The 20,772-nt window shown below is 46.8% G+C and overlaps 1 protein-coding gene across 1 annotated transcript; it reads right to left on the reverse strand.

Moving 5' to 3' along the window:
* Positions 1-15,506: 15,506 nt before the first annotated feature.
* LOC136528181 (probable inactive purple acid phosphatase 28) lies at positions 15,507-18,940 on the reverse strand. The gene is made up of 4 exons (XM_066521108.1): positions 18,627-18,940; positions 18,369-18,519; positions 16,968-17,359; positions 15,507-16,282 (listed from the first exon to the last, which is right to left on the reverse strand). The coding sequence occupies exons 1-4, from the start codon at positions 18,900-18,902 to the stop codon at positions 15,836-15,838; spliced, it is 1,266 nt and encodes a 421-aa protein (XP_066377205.1). The 5' UTR covers positions 18,903-18,940; the 3' UTR covers positions 15,507-15,835.
* Between the last annotated feature and the right edge of the window lie 1,832 nt (positions 18,941-20,772).

Consider the following 20,772-nt stretch of genomic DNA (forward strand, 5'->3'; position numbering starts at 1 on the left):
CACTAATGCTATTGCTACCATACTCGTGATCGGCCGGGAGGGTGCAACCCCTGGAAGGGAAGGCCGCACCGCCGCTAGTCTGCTTTCCCCACCACTCATCGCGACTCACTATAGGCTGGGTCTCCACTCCTCCCACATGGGAGGTAGGGTGATGCTTAATCTCGTCAGTCCCTGGCCGCTGTCAAATAAGTACAGGTCAATCGTGCTCAAAAGCTCAACTATGAGATCAAAAAGTAACATGGATGCATACCTAGATGAAAGCGATAGGGCCCTGAAACCCCAACCCACTGGCAATGAGCCCATCGGACAAGGACCGCTCACAGGTCATGACCCGCGCCCCTCACATTAACCGAGGGGGGAGTCGACCTGGCTGGTTTCTAATCGGCCCACAAGTCACTGCGACCGGCAGCGTGTGGCGCACCTACCGGGACAACTGATGGGGCATCTCCCCATTGTGGCTCGCGTGCATGCACCAACCCTAAAGATATGGGGGTATGGGCATGCTGCTCCGACTGGCCAACACGCCCCGCCCTACTTGGAGCAGTGGCAGGCAAAGCCAACAACACCTACGAAGGGCGTGGCAATCGCGCCCGCTTCACCTCTCGCTCGACAGCGGCGTCTAAGCTCATGGCATGCTTCCGCATCCCACCCACCACTAGTGGATGCAGCCACAAGCGTACGATGCTCCACCGAGGTCACAACGATGCCCCAGTCTTCGTTGTCCTCGGAGGTGCTCGCGTCGCCACCCATCTCCGTGGGCTCCTCCGACTCGAGCTCCGCCTCCACGTCGCTCCAATTTTCACTAGCCCGCACCCGCCGGGTGATCTCCTTCTCCTTCTCGTGCCTCCTCTGAGCCTTCTCAGCTCTGTTCTTCTTCTTGGCATATGCCGCCTCCTTTAGGACAGCTTGCCGAGCTACGCCCTCTGGCCCCCTCGGAAGATGCGACCGGGATTTGTAACCGGCAAGTCCCTACGAAATAGACGACTCAAAGTCAAAATACAGGAGAGCAAAAGGGAAAAAGATATGGAATAAGGAGAGGGGAGCGTACCAGAGTGGACAGTTTCATGGTGTGAAGGGGTCCAGGCTTTCCTTCTATGGACTCTTGGGCCCTCAGTTGCAGCACCCGGTGGAGCCGACTCCAGACCTCGTCCTTCGCCAACTCCTCCAGCGACGCGTGGTCGGGATCTGTTGGGCCTAGGTAGTTCCACATCGACCACCTCCTCTCCACCAGTGGGGTGACTCGATGGTGGAAGAAGGTGTGGAACTCCCGCAGCCCATTGAGGCCATGCTGCACCAGCTTCTGGAGCTCCGCCTTGATGACCTCCAGCTTGTTCTGCTGACTGGAGGGCCCCCACGACCAGCACTCCCGTGTCTCTAGCCCCTTCCGGTGAATGGCGGGAACGATGCTTCTGCTGGGTTCCTAATATAGAACCACTCCCCATGCACCCTCGATTGGAGTTGTAGGGGGAGTACACAGGGTAGGAGCCTAGTGGGCTCGACTTCTTCTACAACATGAAGCCCCCAACCAGCGCGGTCCTAGGCGGCTTCCCCTCCGACAAGGCTTGCCCAGTGAAGATCCACCAGAAGAAGTCCATGTGCGACTACATCCCAAGGAAGGCCTTGTAGATGGTCACAAAACTAGCAACGTGCAGCACCCTAGTCGGATTAAGGTGCTGCAGCTCTAGGCCCCACTCATTAAGGAGCCCGCGCAAGAACCAATGCATGGGATATCCTAGCCCATGCTCATGGAAGGCAAGGAAGGAGACAACCTTGTTAGACCAAGGTCGTAGAACAGCCTCCCCCAACGTAGGAGCCCTCTAGTGCGCCACCTCCTTTGGTAGAAGCAGCCCCTTCTCGGTGAAGGCGGCCAGCACCACCTCATCTACATTGGATGTCCTCCAGTTTGATATTGTGCTCTAGATTCATGAACAGATCTATGAGTTCTCCTCTCCCTCGCTTTACCCTCTTTTCTCCTAGGAACCGCCGCGGCACACGAACGCGCTTGGTGAGAGGGAAGAAGGAGGAGAGGAAGTAGTTGGAGAATAGGCGAAGGAATGGGACAAAAATTCTCTCCCTTCCCCTATTTAAGGAGGAAAGGCAGCAGTTGGAGAAAGGCAAAGGATTGGGGTGAAAAACCCTCTCCCTTCCCCTATTCAATGCGGATAGGCATGTGGTGGGATGTGTCCTGACTGATGGGACGTGCCCTGCCCAACAAAATGATGCCTAGTTAAGCAGGATGTGGCCTGGGCATGGCCCACCACTACCGCACGCCAGGTGTAAGAGACAAGGCGTAACTGCACACAAACGGCCCTCTGCCTTCCTAGGTAGGGCTTGAAAGGGCCCATCGATAGGATCTCCATAGAGAAGAGACCAACGGGCCACCTGAGTAGATCAGATGGCTCAAGCGACTGCTAAGAGATAGGTAAGGGGCAGTGGGATGCCCCATGCAGGCTATGCCGACTCTGCCATGAACGACAGACACGGATCCCATTCGGACATATTGGATAAGAGCTCCTCAAACTCGTCACTCGAGTCATCACGGTAACTCTACCAAACATTCTTACTTTATTTTCTGATGCATGATCATACATTCATCCATTCTCATACACGCATTCACACATTCATTCATACAATCATTCATTCATCCCATACATCCAAAGCATCGCATATGCAATTAATGCATCATAACGCTTCGTGTTGTGTCACAAAGCGGTAGTTGCCTCATTCAACATGAGCAACGACCGACCAGGGTTCGAAGGCCAGCCTATGAAGGGCTTGAGGCCACCTTGTGTCAAATAGAGCCAAGGGAGAAAACACAAATAAGCCCTAGTGGCCCTCACCCAGTATGCTTAGAAGCAGACAGGGTCATCTCAACCTTCTTGTTCGATCCTAACCTCGAGCCATGCCCATAGAATCCCCATCAAGGGAAGGACAGCGGGCCACATGAGTCGGTCTCTAGAATAACCTGGGCATCTGTCGGGAGGCGGGTTAAGGAGTAGTGGAATGCCACATGAGGGCTATGTCGACCCTGTTATAAACAATGAACCCGGATTCTGCTCGAACGCACCCGTTAGGGAGCTCATCGAGTGCGTCACTCGAGCCATTGAGGCAAGCGATGTTAGCTCAGCCCCTCCAGTTGTGGAAACCATGGATGGGGTAACGCATGAAACTAGACCAACCCCTACCGAACCCAATAGAGCTCAGGTCGCTCGACGCCAACTCAGGAAATCAACCGACCGCACAGGTCACGGGCGGGACAAACACGGGCAAACACCCGAAATGGTAGAAACACAAGAGTCTACAGCCCTAGGAAAGAGTGCTAAGATACTCAGCCTCCAACCAACTCACCAGTCGGATGCAGACTCGGGGGCTACACCCACCGGGTGTGCTCGCGCGCATCCGCTGGCATGTAAAAAAACCTAGATGATTCTACCCGAATCGCCTGGGGGCTTGGGGGCTACACCTACCGGGTGCGCTCGTGCGCACCCACTAATAAAACAAAAAATCCCTTAGACGATTCTACTCGAATTGCCCGGGGGCTCAGGGGCTCCTGTCGGGTTCATAAACCTGAGGTCCCTAATGGGTCTGCTTCCCAGCAAAAGCTTAGCCCAGGAGACGGCATTACAGATGATGCACAACTCCTGGGTTGGCCCAGATATCTAATGATAGGCCAAAAGAGTGATCCAGTCTTTGACCGGAAGGCCTAGCTAGGGAGGGGCGACGCTCACTTTCGACTTCGACCTGCTTCTCCAACCAGAAGGCCTGGCCAGGGAGGGGCGATGCTTGCTTCTGACTCTAATCCGCTTCTTTGACCGGAAGGCCTAGCCAAGGAGGTACGACGCTCGGTTTTGACTCTGACCCGCTTCTTCAACCAAGAATACAACAAACCTCTACCAGCGACACTTCTCCTACCGACGCAGTCAGAGCCAACTAGGAGTGGCCGGCCAGGGACACCCGCTCGGGGAGGAGCCGAGAAATTAGGTGGAGCAGATAAGGTAAGGCGCTCAAGTCAACCGCAATACCGAGGACTGTACCCTACACACCTGTAGGACAGTACTATCGGGTCATGTCAGAAGGGTACTTTATAACCTTCTAGACATGTCAGAACATGAACAGTGTTGTGGGCGCCGACATTTGTCCTACAGTATGGTAGACACCAACATTTGCCATACCAAAAGAACACGATGGAGCCTACCACATGCATCTGGGCGTCAACAATATTGTGGGCGCCGACAAACCATCTTGTACCCAATGGCGTGGGCAACAAGACTAGGTAGCACACAGACTCTCTTTCTCTCACACTCTCTCTCTCTCACTTGTAAGGCCATCCCCTTCACCTATAAAAGGGGATGCTCTCCCTCCTAAGAGGAGGACAGACAACAAACAAACGAACGACAGACGGTTCATTCTGACTCCCTCTACCTAGCTTTAGACATTCGGAGCACTCGAACAGCTTCATAGCTCTAGAACTCTAAAGCTACACAGAGCATACGGTCGAATACTTAGCGCATGTTGGAGCTCCCATCACTCTTGGCCCTTCAGTCTAGAGTTCGACTAGACCTCTGACACCCCCATCTTTTTCCCACTCGTTTGTAACCCCACAGCAAACTTCGAGCACCTAGGCTTAGGAATAATGTCACCGACCGACTCAAACTGGATGTAGGGCATGTTGCCTAAACTAGTATAAACCCTATGTCATTGAGTGCTAGGCCACATCCGATCACAACGTACGACAAAATGACAAATATTTACTTATTGGTCACTTTTCGCATCGACAGGGATGGTTGGCGGTGATGATGAAGTCTTTGCGACCAGAGGAACTGGTTTGGGTGTCTGTTACCTTGTGGACAATTTGGTATGCAAGGAGGAAAGTTGTTCATGAAAATATCTATCAAAGCCCACTCTCGACACACCAATTTGTTTCTAATTTTGTGGCAAATCTTGAGCTTGTGAAGCCTCTAGGGAGGTCGTGGCCTAGCCTGAAGAACATGGAAGCTCGGTTTGGTGGATCCCCCTACCGATCAGTTTGATGAAGATCAATGTTGACGTTGCTCTAGCCAAGAATTCAGTAGTCGTCGTAGCAACTACAGTTGCAAGAGACGCTGCGAGGAAGTTCTTAGGTGCCTCGGTCATGGTGATGGAAGGTCGCATGGAACCTAAAACGGTGGAAGCAATTGCATGCAAAGAAGGCCTAGCACTTGCTAGTGATCTAGTCCTTCATGATTTTAGACTATTGTGTGATAATGCAGAAGTCATTAGGAGTATCTAGGAATGGAGCATGGGCTCTTATAGACATATTGTTCAAGAAACTAGAGCTAGATCACGCGAGTTCAATTTTATTGAGTTTGTTCATGAAGGGAGACAATCACATTTTGATGCCCATGTCTTAGCTAGAAGTAGTGTCTACGATGAACTTGGTAGATATGTTTGGTTTGTATCTCCACCAAATGGCATTTGTATTTTTATGAAGCTCAATAAAGGTTTTTGCTTCTATAAGTGCAATCAAGCCCTAAGTGTGTTTTGGTGATGTTGATGACATAATTAAAGCACTAATGGCTTCTCTAAGTGTTTGACAATGTATCATTAGTCGTGGGTGTAAATAAACAAAGGAGGAGACCCCCCAATTCAAATGGATGGTTGCAAAGGCTCAAAGAGCTAGTTTAATTCTTTTTATATTTTGAAATTGAGTTATAGGACAAGTCATACTATCAAGGGGGATACTAATAGTGCGCTGGGAGGAACCAAGTGCTCAAAACTCCATATACAACTCAAATTATCCCACACACAAAAAGCCAGCCGAGCTAAACTCTTTTTTGTGCTAGCTTGCACGGAACCTCAGCGCCTAGTCACGGAACCTCTGCGGCATGAAACCTCCACGTGTAAACGCAGAGGCTCTAGGATCTATATGACCAGACCATTTTGTGGGTGCTAGGGTGTGGCAGAATCGCCCGAAATAACATGCTTCTGGAGGCATTCGCCTTCCACTAGACACTAAGCACCTCGAAAGGGAGCTACATCGGATAGTTCCATCGAGCACACCCAAGGGAGAACTCAAAACAATCCACGTTTTATATCCAGAATCCAATAATGAGTACGAGCTTACAATACTTAGTCCATTTCATACAACAAGAGTTCTTAGAAATTATTTATTATAATACTAGAGTTTAGAGTGTGATAATTAAACATCGGAATAAAAATAAGCATCTAGCAGAATAATACAAGGATCCATCTATGCCCACCAGAAGAATTCTCCACACAAGAGCTACTCCTCAAGCTGCACCTACAACAGGGGTAAAATAAACCCTGAGTACATAATGTACTCGCAAGACTTACCCGACTAGTGAGAATAGTTTCTCGACTCCAAGGAATTGATAGGCATTATGGGTTTCCTGTTTTCTTTTTGTTCGCGAAAAGCATTACTAATAGTTCATCCTTACAGTCAAGTTTATTGGTAGTCATGATTACTTCATTAGCCAATCATTCTAGGTAAGCACTTATTCTACTTTCAAGGAAGGGTTGAGCCCTCAGAACCATTTTACCATCTTTCATCTTCTAGTTCTTACTACGGTGCTAGACCATAGCCAAGTCGTACCGTCTCATAGAAATAGTGATTCATGAACCAATGTATCCTAGCTGGGTACCCCGAAACACACGCCCTGTTTGTACCTCAGGCACAAACAAGACCAACCCATTCCACTCCTGTCATGGGGTCTAGGTCCCCATCCAAACTTGGACTCCAAGCCCCCACACTTGAGACCCGGTCTCAGTATGGTGCTTAGACCTCCACCTTTCCCCGTCTCCGATCAGTCAGTCCAAAAAGAGCCAGAACCCATGATAAGAGCGTAACGAGCCTTCTCGCTCCCATAAGTAAGTATGTGCTCAGGATAATAAGTCTATGACTTGACTACCATCCACAGCAACATACGATCCTTAATCGACACGAACAGGAAAAACAGTGTAACCAAGCCAAGTTCTGTTGGCCGTGGGCATAATATGTTAGACCCACCAATACCTATACCATACCCCTGCCCTGTCTCCATTTTTCCTTTCATCATTTTATCATGAGAGTAATTATAATAATCACCTATTGTGAGTAATGGCAGGTTACTCACGCTACCGAAAACCTAAGCATAGTAGCTACTCGAACCTGTACTAGTAGGACTTCATAGGACAGTTATATCTATGCATGTGGTTTTCATAAAATTCCTGTAACGTAAATGCACATAACATATATAAACAATAATTATCCAAAAATAAGGGGTTGTGCACCGGGGCTTGCCTTGGGCAGGCGCGGTGTCAGCTGAGTTAGTCAGTGGTGGCTCTAGGACCTCCTCCTACATGAGAATCTTCTCCTCGTACTCCTCGATGATCTCTGGTGGTCACGATCCACCAACTCGTTCTCTATATGCATGCGATGATAATGTAACACTTAGCATTTATGCAACAACAACTCTTAAAATAAGAATATGCATACTAAGCTACTAAGCTAGCTCTAATGACTAAGGTACTAAGCTAACTACTATTTTTACCAAGCAAAGTGTTGGGTTCAACTAACAAACACCTAGCTTTACAAATGAAGAATATATCTTATTTCTACTAATGATTCGATGTATATTGAAACAAAAAAGCATTTAACTACCCTAATGCTTAGTCTATTCTAAAGACACAAAAATTACAGTGAGCACATAATAATGCAATAAAGCTACCATAAAATTTCAGAACTAAAGCTATCACCAATTTACCACAAAATTCCTACAATAATTCTCCTAACAATATTAAATATTTTCAAATGATTTAATAGCTCCTGGTATCAATATGTACATATATGAACTAAATACACTAATAGATAGAGCACAATTTTAGGAACTTAACAAAATTTGTTTCACAATTTTTAGACACATACATGATTTTATATTATTTACTAAACATCAGCTCAAAAATTATATTAGAAAACTATTTCTAATTCCTTGTGAAAAAGAAAAAGAATTTTCCCACGCGGCCCACACGCGCGGCCCACGCAACGCAGCGCGTGTGGAGGCAGCCTGCGGCGAGGAAACCCCTCACGCGCTGACGCTTTTGCTGAAACGCCCCCGCGCTATCCTCTATTAACACAACAACTATGTGCACTATTTTTACAGACAACGTTTATGCAAGAAGACCCTCGGATTAACCCATCTTCGCATCAGAGAGGTCCTCGACACCTCCGCGCTCATCGACGCGGCATTGACTGGCACTAGGCCGCTACGTCGGCCAACTGGGAACCCCCTCGACCCATCTAGAGGACCGATGCTCACCTACGGGACAGCGTGCAACAATGGGCAGCGATTCGGAGACCGAAGACGAAACAGGGTGACCTATCCACGTCGGCGGACAACCTGTGGTGGCGACAACGATGTTTCGGTGAGCCACGACGCTAAGGAAGCAGTAGAGGTAGCGGGTGAGCAAGGCTGGCCGCGTACACGTGGCGAGCTCGACGACGAGCCACGGCAGACATGACCACGTCAGCAGCATTGGGATAGCGGTAGGGGTACGGCTCAGGTGTACATGGTGAGAAGGGGTTTGAGGCGAGTCTAGCAGTACAACCAATTTGGCTCGAGGTGGTCAAATAAGAGCTGCCCTCGGTGATGGGCGGACTTGGCCTTATCGGCACAGTGGCGGGAAAAAGCTCCAAAATTAAAGCTCGACCGGGCACTATTCAAGGTGAGGTGGGGACTGGTAACTAAGTAGCTGTGGGACGGAGCCAACAACACGATGAATCGACTTGCGGTGATCTCTCCTTGACGAATTTAATGGCGCGCTCGACGACGGCAGTAGAGGGAGAAAGAGAGAGAAAGAGCGCGGCAAGTGGCTCGGCTCGTCCTCACCTTGGCAGGACACGAGCAACAAGATCAGGACACCCACACGCAGGCGCTACGGACAAGGCATGCGCGCGTTCGATCGGCGTGGCCCACGTGGCCGTAGTGTCTTAATGACAAGGCGACGGTGGCTCAGCCACGTGCGTGCGGTAGTGGTGGCCTTGAACTGGCCGGCAGCGGCGCAGAGAGTATAGCGGACAGGCGCGGACGCGACGACGATGCGACGACAGTGGCAGCGTCGTGGCACGAGACGGGTCGGCAGTGCGACGAGGCAGCAGTGGGTGAACGCGATGGCAGCGCAGCGCGGCCGCGGCGGCACCAATGGCGGCAGCGCGAGGCTAGGCAGCAGGGCGCGGAGCCAGTGGCTCGCTGCGGACGGCCTTGGCCAAACCCAGGCGGCTCGACCGACCCAGCATGGCGGCACGGGATGACCACGTGGGACGTGGTCATGTACGCGGCGCGGGGTGGCCGCGCGCGCAGCGCCAACCATCCTGAGACTGTGACTTGCACGAATTTTAAAGCGCCCAAAACGACTAAACGGTTGCTACAGGAGCCAAACCATCTTTACCATGCTCAAGACGGCATATGAGACTACCAAATTAAGCTATAACATTATACCACCCCTTAACCCAATCTCTCAAAATAATTTGCTAAATATAGCAATGTCTAGCTGTTGACAGACTTGGAAATTTTCTAAGTTTTGAGCCGAATTTGATTTTAATTTGTGTTTTCTAAGCTAGTAGAAATATTAGCTAATAATATTATTTTTCGACAGCAAGTATTTCACTGTCATCTACAAAGTTTGTACTTCAAACTTTATTTAAGCATCACACACATGTTCTATAGTATTTTTGCTTAATAAAAATTAGTTTTCAACCCTACTTGATATACATGAGCTATTGAATCAACTTTCGTTTAACATTTTTATTAGTCATTTTAAGTTACAAAAAAATTATCTACACATTTTATCACGTGCATTAACCCATAAACATGATGTTCATGACATGTTTTAGTAAATGATTTAAGGTGTAACACCGAGGGTGTTACATAGGGGAGGGTACTTCTTCCTCCCTCACTCAGACACGAACTGAAGCGCTCTCTCTCTCTCAAAGCTTAGTGCTCCCAACTCACTTTCTCAAATCTTTGTGATTCCTTAAGGAATTTGGCATTTGAAAGTGTGAGAAAGCTCGAGAAGATCCTTCTCCTCCGTTCTTGTGCACATGGTGAAGCCCTAGCCGCTTGGTGTGTTCGTTACTTTTAGAGCTTGGCTCCTAGATGACTAGTGGTCGCCCGAGAGCTCCCAATCCTTTGTGGCTGAGCACCGAGACATTTGTATTACCCTTTGTGACTTAGTGGAACACTCTAGCCTATTTTCTTGATGATAGGTTGAAGAAGAGGAGCGAGTTGAAAGAGACTCCATAGCCTTTGTGGCTAACCTCAACAATGTGGATGTAGGCAAGCGTTTGTGGCGAGTTGAACCATGGGATAAATCCTCTTGTACCTTGTGATTGTTGCTACTGTTGCTATTACTTATGATTTGAATTGATTTCTAGGGTTTTATCCCGATCTATGAATCCTCCAACAACTAGGCTTAACCACTGGTTTGGATAGGTCAACATACGTCCTAGGAAGGCTTGTATCACATTTGATCTGATTTTCATTCATTGTATTTCGTTGTAGATCGATTTTATACTTCGATCCCTGAAAGCTCCGCGCCCTGGAACCTCCATGTCTCGAAGGTTCCGATTCACCCCCTCTAGGCCACTTGCTAGCTCCTTTCAGCTTCCCCTCAAAAAAAATTAATTGGCCGGTCGTACATATGTGCGTGGCCACGGCTTCCAGAAGGTTCCGGACTACGCGACGCCACCTACCTCGCGGGCCCAGCTAGCATAGTCCATGTTCACAAGGATAATAATACGTATCAAGTATCATGCTTCAATACATATTCGTGTATCCCGGCCAGCTCGCGCTGTATACATACACGTACGGACGGTCGATACGAGACTGGCCACCTATGCACCTAGCCATAGTGGCTTGCTTCTTTTCCATGCATGCATGTTCTTCCATGTATTCCATTTTTCTTTTGCACACACAAATACAAGTGTGCGTGCATACACGGAGAGTTTTAGATTGGCCAAAATCCATCAAACATCATGCACATGTGAATAATTTTTGTCCAAAATCTCGTCAAACACTGATCCTGAAGGAGAATTACTCTATGAACAAGGTATATCATGAAGATCATGTTTTGGAATGTTAGAAGCCTAAGGAAGGCTTATAGAAGATCTTTAATGAAGAATCATGTGATTCAGGAGGACTTAGATGTTGTAGCTCTGCAAGAAACCATTAAGCAAGATTTTGATGATTTGGAGCTAAAGGATATAGCTGGGAATAGAGACTTCTGATGGATTTGGTCCTTTGCTAAGGGGCATTCAGGGGTTTGATTACTGGAGTAAAATCTGATTCTTTGAAGATTGAGGACTCTGTGGTTGAAGATTATTTTTTGGGGGTTTTAGTGAGACATAGGATGTCTAATTTCAGATTCTGGATCATTAATATGTATGGACCTGCACAACATGAGTTCCCTTTGGATTTTATTCAGGGGCTTTCTAGGTTCTGTACTGACGAGTTATTGCCCATTTTGATGGGAGGAGATTTTAATCTGATAAGGAGTAATAGAGATAGGAATCAGGGACAGGGAGACTAGAGGCTGATGGATATTTTGCAATGACTTTATTGGCAATTTTCATCTACGGGAGCTCTTTACCACTGGGCCCAGATTTACTTGGCCCAACAAACAGAGAAATCCAACCATGGTGAAGTTAGATAGGATTCTGGTATCTGGAAATTGGGAACTTCAGTATCCTACTTGTTTCTCCTGGTCCAAAGCCAAAATTGGATCTGACCATTGTCCTATTCTTCTGAACTCTGGGGAAGATGGTGATTCAAGACCTAGATATTTCGTCTTTGAAGATCATTGGTTTCAGAAAGAGGGTTTTGATAGTCTGGTAAGAGAGAAATGGTCAGAACTAAGCTACGGAAGTGGGTGAAACTCTTACTCTTTGGACAGATGACATGGTTGCCTCCAGGGGATGAGGAAATACCTAAGGGGTTGGAATTTAAGACTGATAGGGGAGCAAAAGGAGGCTAAAAACAAGTTGGTTGAGATAATTCATGCCTTAGACACAATTGCTGAGAGTAGATTGCTATCTATCTAGGATTGGGAGGATAGAATTCAGTTAGAAAAAGATTTGGAGAATATTCTTCGAGCAGACACCTTTTGGAAACAAAGAACAGGGACCAAATGGATACTGCAGGGGGACACTAATTCTCATTTTTACCATCAGTTTGCAAATGGGAGAAGGAGAAAGAACACCATTTCCTTTCTGAATTCTACAGAAGGAGAGATTAGGGAGCAGAAGGAAATTACAGAACATATAGTTAATTTCTAGAAATAGCTTTTTGTGCCTAGTTTGAATTGTTTAATGCATTTGGGAGAAGGTTTCTGGCCTCCAAACTCTAAACTCTCTGAAGAACAAAAAACAGATTTGATCAAATAGTTTGAGAAAGAGGAAATTCACAAGGTGGTGATGGATTCAAAGGAGAATTCTGCACCTGGACCTAATGGTTTTGGTCCTGATTTTTCAAGAAGTGTTGGGAGACATATCAAGAAGATTTTTATGCTATGTTCCAGGATTTTTACAAAGGGGATCTGGACATCAAAAGGTTGAACTTTGGGGTTATCACTTTGGTTCCTAAGCTGAAAGAAGCTAATACTGTCAAGCAATGCCAACCTATTTGCCTTTTGAATGTAGTTACAAATGCTTTACTAAATTTTTTACTAATAGGCTTGTGCATGTAGCTCAAAGCATTATTGACTCAAATCAAACTGGTTTCATTAGAGGTAGAAATATTCTTGAGGGTGTGGTGGTGCTCCATGAAGTGCTTCATGAACTTAGAATCTCTAAACAAAGGGGGGTAATTTTGAAAATAGACTTTGAAAAGGCTTATGATAGAGTGAATTAACACTTTCTTGAACAAGTTACGCAAGGAAGAGGGTTTCCTGCTCAATGGATTTCATGGGTTATGAGTACTGTTATTGGAGGCAAGGTGTGTATCAATGTCAATGGGAAGAGAAGCTCTTATTTCAGTACTCATAGGGGTTTGAGACAAGGGGATCCCCTCTCCCCTTTGCTTTTTAACCTTGTGGCTGACTCTTTAGGAATCGTGAGGATACATCAAGGGCATTTTAGAAAATCTTATTCCTTAGGGTATTTCTCACATCCAGTATGTTGATGACACTGTCATCGTGATTGATGGGGCTGATGACTCTATTGCAAATCTTAAGCTGATTCTTTATTGCTTTGAGTGGCTAACTGGCTTAAAAATTAACTATCACAAAAGTGAGATTTTTGTGTTTGGGGTGTCTCAAGGGGAGAGAGAGAGATTGGCTAACATGTTGAACTGTGTTTTAGGTGAATTACCCCTCAAATATTTAGGCATTCCAATCAGTGACAGACATCTGTCCATGGGGACTTTCACTCCTATCCTCTAGAAAATGAGCAAAAGGTTAGATCCATGGAGAGGGAAACATCTAACTTTGGAGGAAGACAAATTCTAACTAATTCATGTCTAAGTAGCATCCCCTTGTACTGCATGGGCTTTTATTGGCTTCATGATGGGGTGAATGAGAAAATGGACAGTGTGAGACCAAATTTCCTTTGACAAGGCACGAAACAAAAGTTTAGATATCATATGGCTAAATGGAAGATGGTATGTAGGCCTAAAGACTTGGGGGCTGGGTATTATTGATACTAGAAGAATGAATGATTGCCTTCTAGTTAAGCAGATTTGGAAACTTCTTCAGGGCCTGATGCTCTGTGGTTCAAAATCTTAAAAGCTAAATATTTTTATAACTGCTCTTTCTTTTCTTCCAATAACAAAGGGAGTTCCCAATTTTGGCAAGACCTTCGCAAAGTAAAACATCTATTTAAATGGGGGCTATTTTTAAGGTTAGAAATGGAGTGAACTGCTGGTTCTGACAAGATTGTTGGCTGCTAGAGGCCCCATTAATGATTGCTTATGAAAATCTATACAAAATGGTGAGAGACCCATATTGCTCAGTAGCTGACTGTTGGGTTGATGCGGAGTGGTATGTGGATTTCAGAAGAGCACTTTCTATAGGGGAGCTTGAAAATTGAGGATCTTTACTTAGTTTACTACAGCAAGTCTATTTGAATGATGATTGTATAGACTCTGTGACTTGGGCCTTGGAGAATAAGGGTCATTTCTCTACCAAGTCACTTTACAGATTCTCAGGGACGAAGCTAGGAAAAAATTTAGGAGGGGCTAAACAACGACAATTAGTAAGAAAAGAGGTTCAGCAAATCTCAGCTCCTCCTACCTGTATATCTACAGCTGAAATTTCAGACGGCGGCTCTACGGGGCTTTGCTTGCTCGCGAGCGGTAGGGGGGGCTGAAGCCCCCCTAGCCTCACCGCTGGCTCCGTGCCTGCAGATTCTTGTCTAATAGAGGTTTCCCTAGTAGAATAGCTGGTATCATTTGGAAATGCAGGGTTCCTATGAAAATTAAAATTTTCTCGTGGAAAGTCTTCAATAACAAATTACAGGTTGGCAAGAGCCTAATCAAACGTGGTTGGAAGGGCAATGGCAAATGTTTTGTTTGTGACAGATGGGAAACAATTGTCCATATTTTCTTTCATTGTGTGCTGGCCAGACTGGCCTGGAGTATTTGTGGGGAGGTGTTTAAATGGAGTTTCACGTCGACGTCTTTAAAGGAGTTGTCTGAAATCTGGCTCATGGGCAAGGGGCCCTTACCTAAGAGATTAATCATGTTTATATTTGCCGGATTTGCCTGGGCACTCTGGACTACCAGGAATAAGATGTCCATTGAACAAAAGTTTCCCAAGGCTCCAACTGATGTAGTATATCTTGGGTTATCGTACCTGCAGAAGTGGAGCGTGCTGCTAAAGGATGGATTGGGAACGCATGGAGGTGATCAATGGGGAGATCATGAGCTGGCTAAGGTGCTTTAAGCCAAATGAAGTGATGGCCTCGGACATCATAGAAATCTAATCTCTGTAATAGGCTTATTTTGTTACTATACTGTTCTTGGAACGCTGGTTTCCCTAGTGATGTATCGGTTACACTTGCTTTGCTTTCTATAAAAGCAGAGGTTTTCCTGTTTTCATAAAAAAGGGAGCAGTTGAAAATAAAAAAATTAAAAGTAATTCTTTATTTGACAGAAAATGGAAGGAACGCTGGACAGCTTGCAAGCAGAAAAGAACCTGATGTAATAATGATTGGTAGATAAGGAAACAAATTAACCCTGTTCGTTTCTTTTATAATCCGTCTTTTGCAGCTTATTTTTTCAGCTGAAGCAATATTTTTCTCTCACAACAAATCAGCCGGAACAGTGTTTCGACTTGTTTTTTCAGCGAAGCGAACGGGGCCATTGTCAGTTTCACAAGAACCCCGAAAACAATGCTCACAGCCCTAATCAGGGAATTGACATATCAGTATTGTCATGAAATTTTGTTTATTTTCGGATCTTAGCATACCCATATTGCCAAGAATAATTCAACGAACCTACAAAACTAGACTGTACTTGTTTATAAATATTATACATGGAACAGATGACACAAGCTGGAACCTATCTTAGGTCTCTGGCCTTGACAAGTAAACATTGTGGTCTGAATCATCTGTTGTGAACAAATTATGATATAGTGATGGCTCCCAGAACAGGGAACCAATTGCCAGCTTCACAAGAAGGTCGAAAACAGGTCAGCGACCCGAACCAGGGTTAGCATATCAACATTAAACCAAATGTGAAATCTAAATTGGTCCGTGGCAGATCATACTTCCAATAATCAATCAACCTACAAGGCTACAAAATTGGAGTCATGGCGACAAACATTATACACAAGAAACATAAAGGAAATAGTCTTAGGCTCCTGGTCTTCACAAGTATACACTGTGGTCAGAATCCTCCGTACTGTGTCTCCAGAGAACCTGTTCATCAATTTTGGAAAGCTTTTCATCATCTAGCAGCTTCCAAGTCTGGATCGATTCAACTTCCATCCACGACCACTGCCCTTTCTTGAGTTTACTGTTAATTATCCGAGCTCTCCTTGGCCAATGGGGTCTTCCATAGGCATGATAGCCGAAGCCACCACCATAACAGAACCAAATCCCATTGAGGTTGCCACAAAAATCATTCAGGTGGTCGTGACCAAGAAAGACGGCTTTTACATCTCCCATGGAGACAAGGGTCCCAAGGACACCAGAATTTACAGATGAGCAAGCCACTCCCTCCTGATACTGACCCTTGAAGCCTGAGTACCAGAGTCCTCGGACCTCTGGGATTGGGATGTGGAAGAAGGCTAATGCAGGGGCATGTGTTTTTTTCTGTCAAACATAGGTAAATTTCAGGTACTACATAACGAAACTACACGCCTTTGCCATTATAAAACATAACCTATAATCTGTATCCAAATTGCCCACCTATGTCATTATGAAAATTAATCTAAAGTAACCCATAAATTTGCATTCAAGTTACCCACCTATGCCATTATTCAAAATAACCCAGAGTAACCCCTAAAATCTATATCTAAATCATCTACATAACATTATTAAAAAAGAAAGTATTCCAAAGCACTAATATATATGATTCTGAAATTGCCCACTTATGTCATTTTTAATATAGAAAATAGAACCTAAACCAATTCATATATGCATTATGTGTGTCATCACGACTACCAAGTATACATGCATCGATTTCTACAATTAACACATAGCTCAAGGTAAGGTTTCAACTGAACACATGGAGGTGAGATGCAAAGAGGAAAAAGTCGTGGATTAAAAAGAATATAGAGTAATTAGTAGCTAAGTTTTATTACAGTCGGATAAAGATTACATAGTATATATTCAAGGATTGTGTATGAATATGAACAAATGATATCTAAGCAATCTTGATCAACTGTTGGTCCCAGATTTGTTCACGAGTTTGTAACACTTTATGTTTTTAGTGTACTAAAATTACAATAACAACTTCAGATGTTGTGATATGGTTATCAATAATAGTCAGAAGTACCTGAAGCTCCAGTGAAGTAGCACGAAGCCAGGCGAGTTGAGATTCTTTGATCCATCCATATGTTTTGATGCCATTCACCACTTCACGATCACCGCTATCCAGGAAGTAAAGGTTAAACAGGCTAGTATTTACCAACTCGGATCCAAATGGCCCATGGATGCCAATATGATAATTCCCAAATCCATGTACCAAAAAACCAGGTGGGTTTACTTGAGATACCGAGTAATCCATAAGAGACATGAAGGTCATCAGCTCCTCTCGCGTCATTGTTGACTCTTGGTCATGATTACCTAAAATGGCAGCCCATGGCACCTTGTATTCGATAGCAGGGCTGATTGCTCTGAGCAGTGACTCTGCTGCATCAGTTGCACTGCCCCCAAATATGTTGTCCCCTGATCCAAATTAAACCAACGTGAGCATTAAAAGTAATCTAGAATCCTCCTCCCCCCGCCCCCAGCCCCTTTGGTTATAAAGGAAGAAAAGGGAAACAGCAGCATAGTGTAGGAACTCAAAAGGGTAAGTCGTTCACTGCGCGCATTACCAAAATAAGATGTTTCCAGATTTTACAGAGAGCAACGGAAGGTCGTAGTTACACTTGGATGATAGAGTTTTACTAACAAATTTGCTTAGGATGTACTGTATATGGAGAAGTTTATAGCTAGTGATTATAGTCTAAAACTTCCCTACCTGGACAGATAATAGCAATAGCTGTTGGTTAATTGGTTTTGAAAAGCTTTAAGCATGTCTCCACATTGATTTTTAAATGGGTCTCCACCGCATCACACAAAAAGCGAGCAATAAACTGCTAGAGAATAGTAAACCATAGAAGCTGAAAACTGGCAAACTGTGCAAACATGCAATAAATAAGAGTCAAGAGTGCACCGCATAACTAAAGTCCCAACCGTCCCTCTGAATGCACCTAGAAACCATTGACAAACCCAGCTAGCAAATTCCACAATACGGAGCATTCCCTTACTCAATTGCCCAGCGGCCAGCGTTACAGGTAAATTAACTAGCTAAACAGCCGTATCTATCTCAAAGCTACTATGCTTGCTCAGCAGGAGGTTTGCACACAGCACATTACGAGCAAGGGGCAGTTTCTCCTCGCCCTGCCCGGCAAGGATACTAGTTTGGTAGCGCAAAGAATTTTGCTTTGTCCAGGAGAATCAAAATTGCCACTCGTGCGCTGGCAAAGGTTGGCTGCTAGCGCTGGCGCCTCGACAGCCGAGCGCAAGGCTGCCGAAATCAAGCCCGGCAATGGCCGAATCGTGCTCCCCTGCTCACAGTCGAGCTCAGCGCGAGCCCGGCGACAGCCAAATCGAGTTCCCCGACCACAATACGCTCGGCGACGGTCGAGCTGCTGCAGCTCTAATTAAGTAGAAAGAGAGGAGAGAAGCGCACCGGTGAAGGCGATGAGGTCGGGCCTCTCGGCCTCGATGACCCGGCGCAGGAACCGCGTGGTGTTGAGGTCGGAGCACAGCGCGCCGCCGCCGTCGGGGCCCACGTCCCGGCAGCGCGTGGCGGCGCCGTTGCCGAAGTGCATGTCCGCCACCTAGCAGCAGCAGCGACAGAGAGCGAGATCAGCTCATAAGCTTCCGAGACGAACGTGCGGGAAGCGGACAGGAGGGCTGGGGCGCTGGGGGAGCGAGCGGCACGCACCTGGAGGATCTTGAAGGCGCCGTCATGGCGGAAGCGGAGGGGGAGGGGCGCGGCCGCCTTGACGCGGGGCACAGCGGCGTCGGGGTCCGGGTCCAGCACGGCGGCGAGGCGGAGCAGGAGCAGCGCGAGGAGACAGGGGAGCAGCAGGGAGACGAGAGCTGCCAGGTGGGACGAGGCCATCATCGGTCTCGGTCTCTCGGCCTCGCCGCCGGAGCAGCCGCAGCGCACCGGGTTCTGAAGAGTCAAACCGACCAGCTCCAGCTCAGCTGCCTCCATGCCGCTACTCGCTACCGAATCGAACCCACCAGCTATACCGTTACCTAACCAAACCAACAGCCGCGTGCTCCCGTTGGTTCGGCCTGTTCGCTGGGGCGTGAAGGATCGTAAATTTTCAGTTAGAACAGTATTTTAATAATCCATAATTATATATGATCATTTTAGCCCTAGTCAAACAGGCTGAAGTAACTTGTCGTTGCGACGCAGGTGCAGCTCAGCTAGGCCGTTTGTCCGTTCAGGTTGTGGATTCATCAGGCTTGGATTGGTTTCTTCAGAAGTCAGCACAGCCAGCACGGCAGCATCTCTCTCGTCCCCTGTCCGTCAGCTTCAATGGCGCAACGGCTGCCATTACCAGCCAGCCGCACGCGCAGCCCCGTTCACTTGAGCTACTTTTCAGTTACACGAAACAATGTTTTTCTCTTACAATATTTTAGTATAAATATTAGTATAAGCCAAATTTCATGCTACCGTGAGCTACCTGCTGTTTGCAAGTTGCAACGTCGAATCTGTTACAATTCGCTGCCACTGAATTCATGGAGACAAATATTAGTACCGTACTGTCTACTGTAAATAGGATCCAGTGCCAGCCGAATTCACTCGGTCAATTGCACAGTTGCATATCTGGGAGTCCAGCCAGCCATGGTCATGTTCTTGATGGTTGCTCTTGCATACAGCAGAGGCAACTAGGAAACAAATCCATCCACAGACGCATATAGAAGCACTTTCGTCCACCAACAAATCCATGGTCATGTACTTTAAAAATACTCTCTTATTTTTTCTATTATATAGGTTCATGTAATCATGTCCCAGTCGCATATATCCGTGAGTGTAACATGGCTGCAAACTTTACTGCTTACCAGCATTCTAACTTTCCAAGTCGGCAATCGTCAGAAAATTGGCCCATTCACTGTACGTCGGATCGAGACATGATTTTACCTCTGTATGTAAGTAAACACTAACCAGCGACAAAATTACATGGCGGCTACCGCAACTTGACGTCTATTAGTATGTTGCATTGTGAGTCATAGATTGATGACCGGGGTCTAAAATAAGATGCTTGATGGTCACAGGTTGGCGACCTCATGCTACCAAGTCTTGGCCGTCCAGGTAAACAAAGGCATCATGGTTGAATTTTGTGGCCACACATACGGTTCCTTGAGTTTTGTTCTAGACTCCGTTTGAGTGCTGGTCTGCCGGTGCATATGCAGTCATGCACAATGTAAATATCAGCAGAAATGCATATCCACAATGGGTTGTGCGCCCACCCCTTAGCTCCCTGCGTCCAAAACGTATTGTGATTCGTGCTCCCACTGCCTCCCATGCCTCACACACTTTGTGATTCATGCTCCACTCCCCAATGTGCTGGCCTGGTGCTCCCACTCCATAGGATAAGGGGTGCTCGCCCTCCCCATTGTGGAAAATTAGCTCAATACAACATACATACAATGATTATCACCAAAAGTAATACTATCATAACCGATAAGCGCCCGCGTCGCCCACCCGCACGAGCAGCTTGGGCAGAAACCCTAGCCGCCGCCCCAACTCCACCTCCTCCCCTCCCCTCCCCTCGCTGCTGCCAGAGGGAGCTACTGGGATGCCCGCGTGGTTCCCTAGGACGGTGGCGGTGAGGCTCTTCGCCCTGCAGCGGGACGCGAGCTCTCCGTGCAGGAACACGCTTGTCGCCCTGGCTCTCCTCTTCCTAGTCTCCGGCTATCTCCGGCGGCTAATCCCGCCTCTCGGAGTCCATATCTCCACCAGCGGAACCGCCTGACGCTCCTCTCCCCATCTCCGGCTACCTACGGCGACCGGCGATGCGGACCCAGCCTCCTGGGCCCGGATCCACCGCACCCTCCGCAGGATCTGCGAGCCC

The sequence above is a fragment of the Miscanthus floridulus genome, chromosome 19, assembly GCF_019320115.1.
Source record: "Miscanthus floridulus cultivar M001 chromosome 19, ASM1932011v1, whole genome shotgun sequence".
NCBI lineage: Eukaryota > Viridiplantae > Streptophyta > Magnoliopsida > Poales > Poaceae > Miscanthus > Miscanthus floridulus.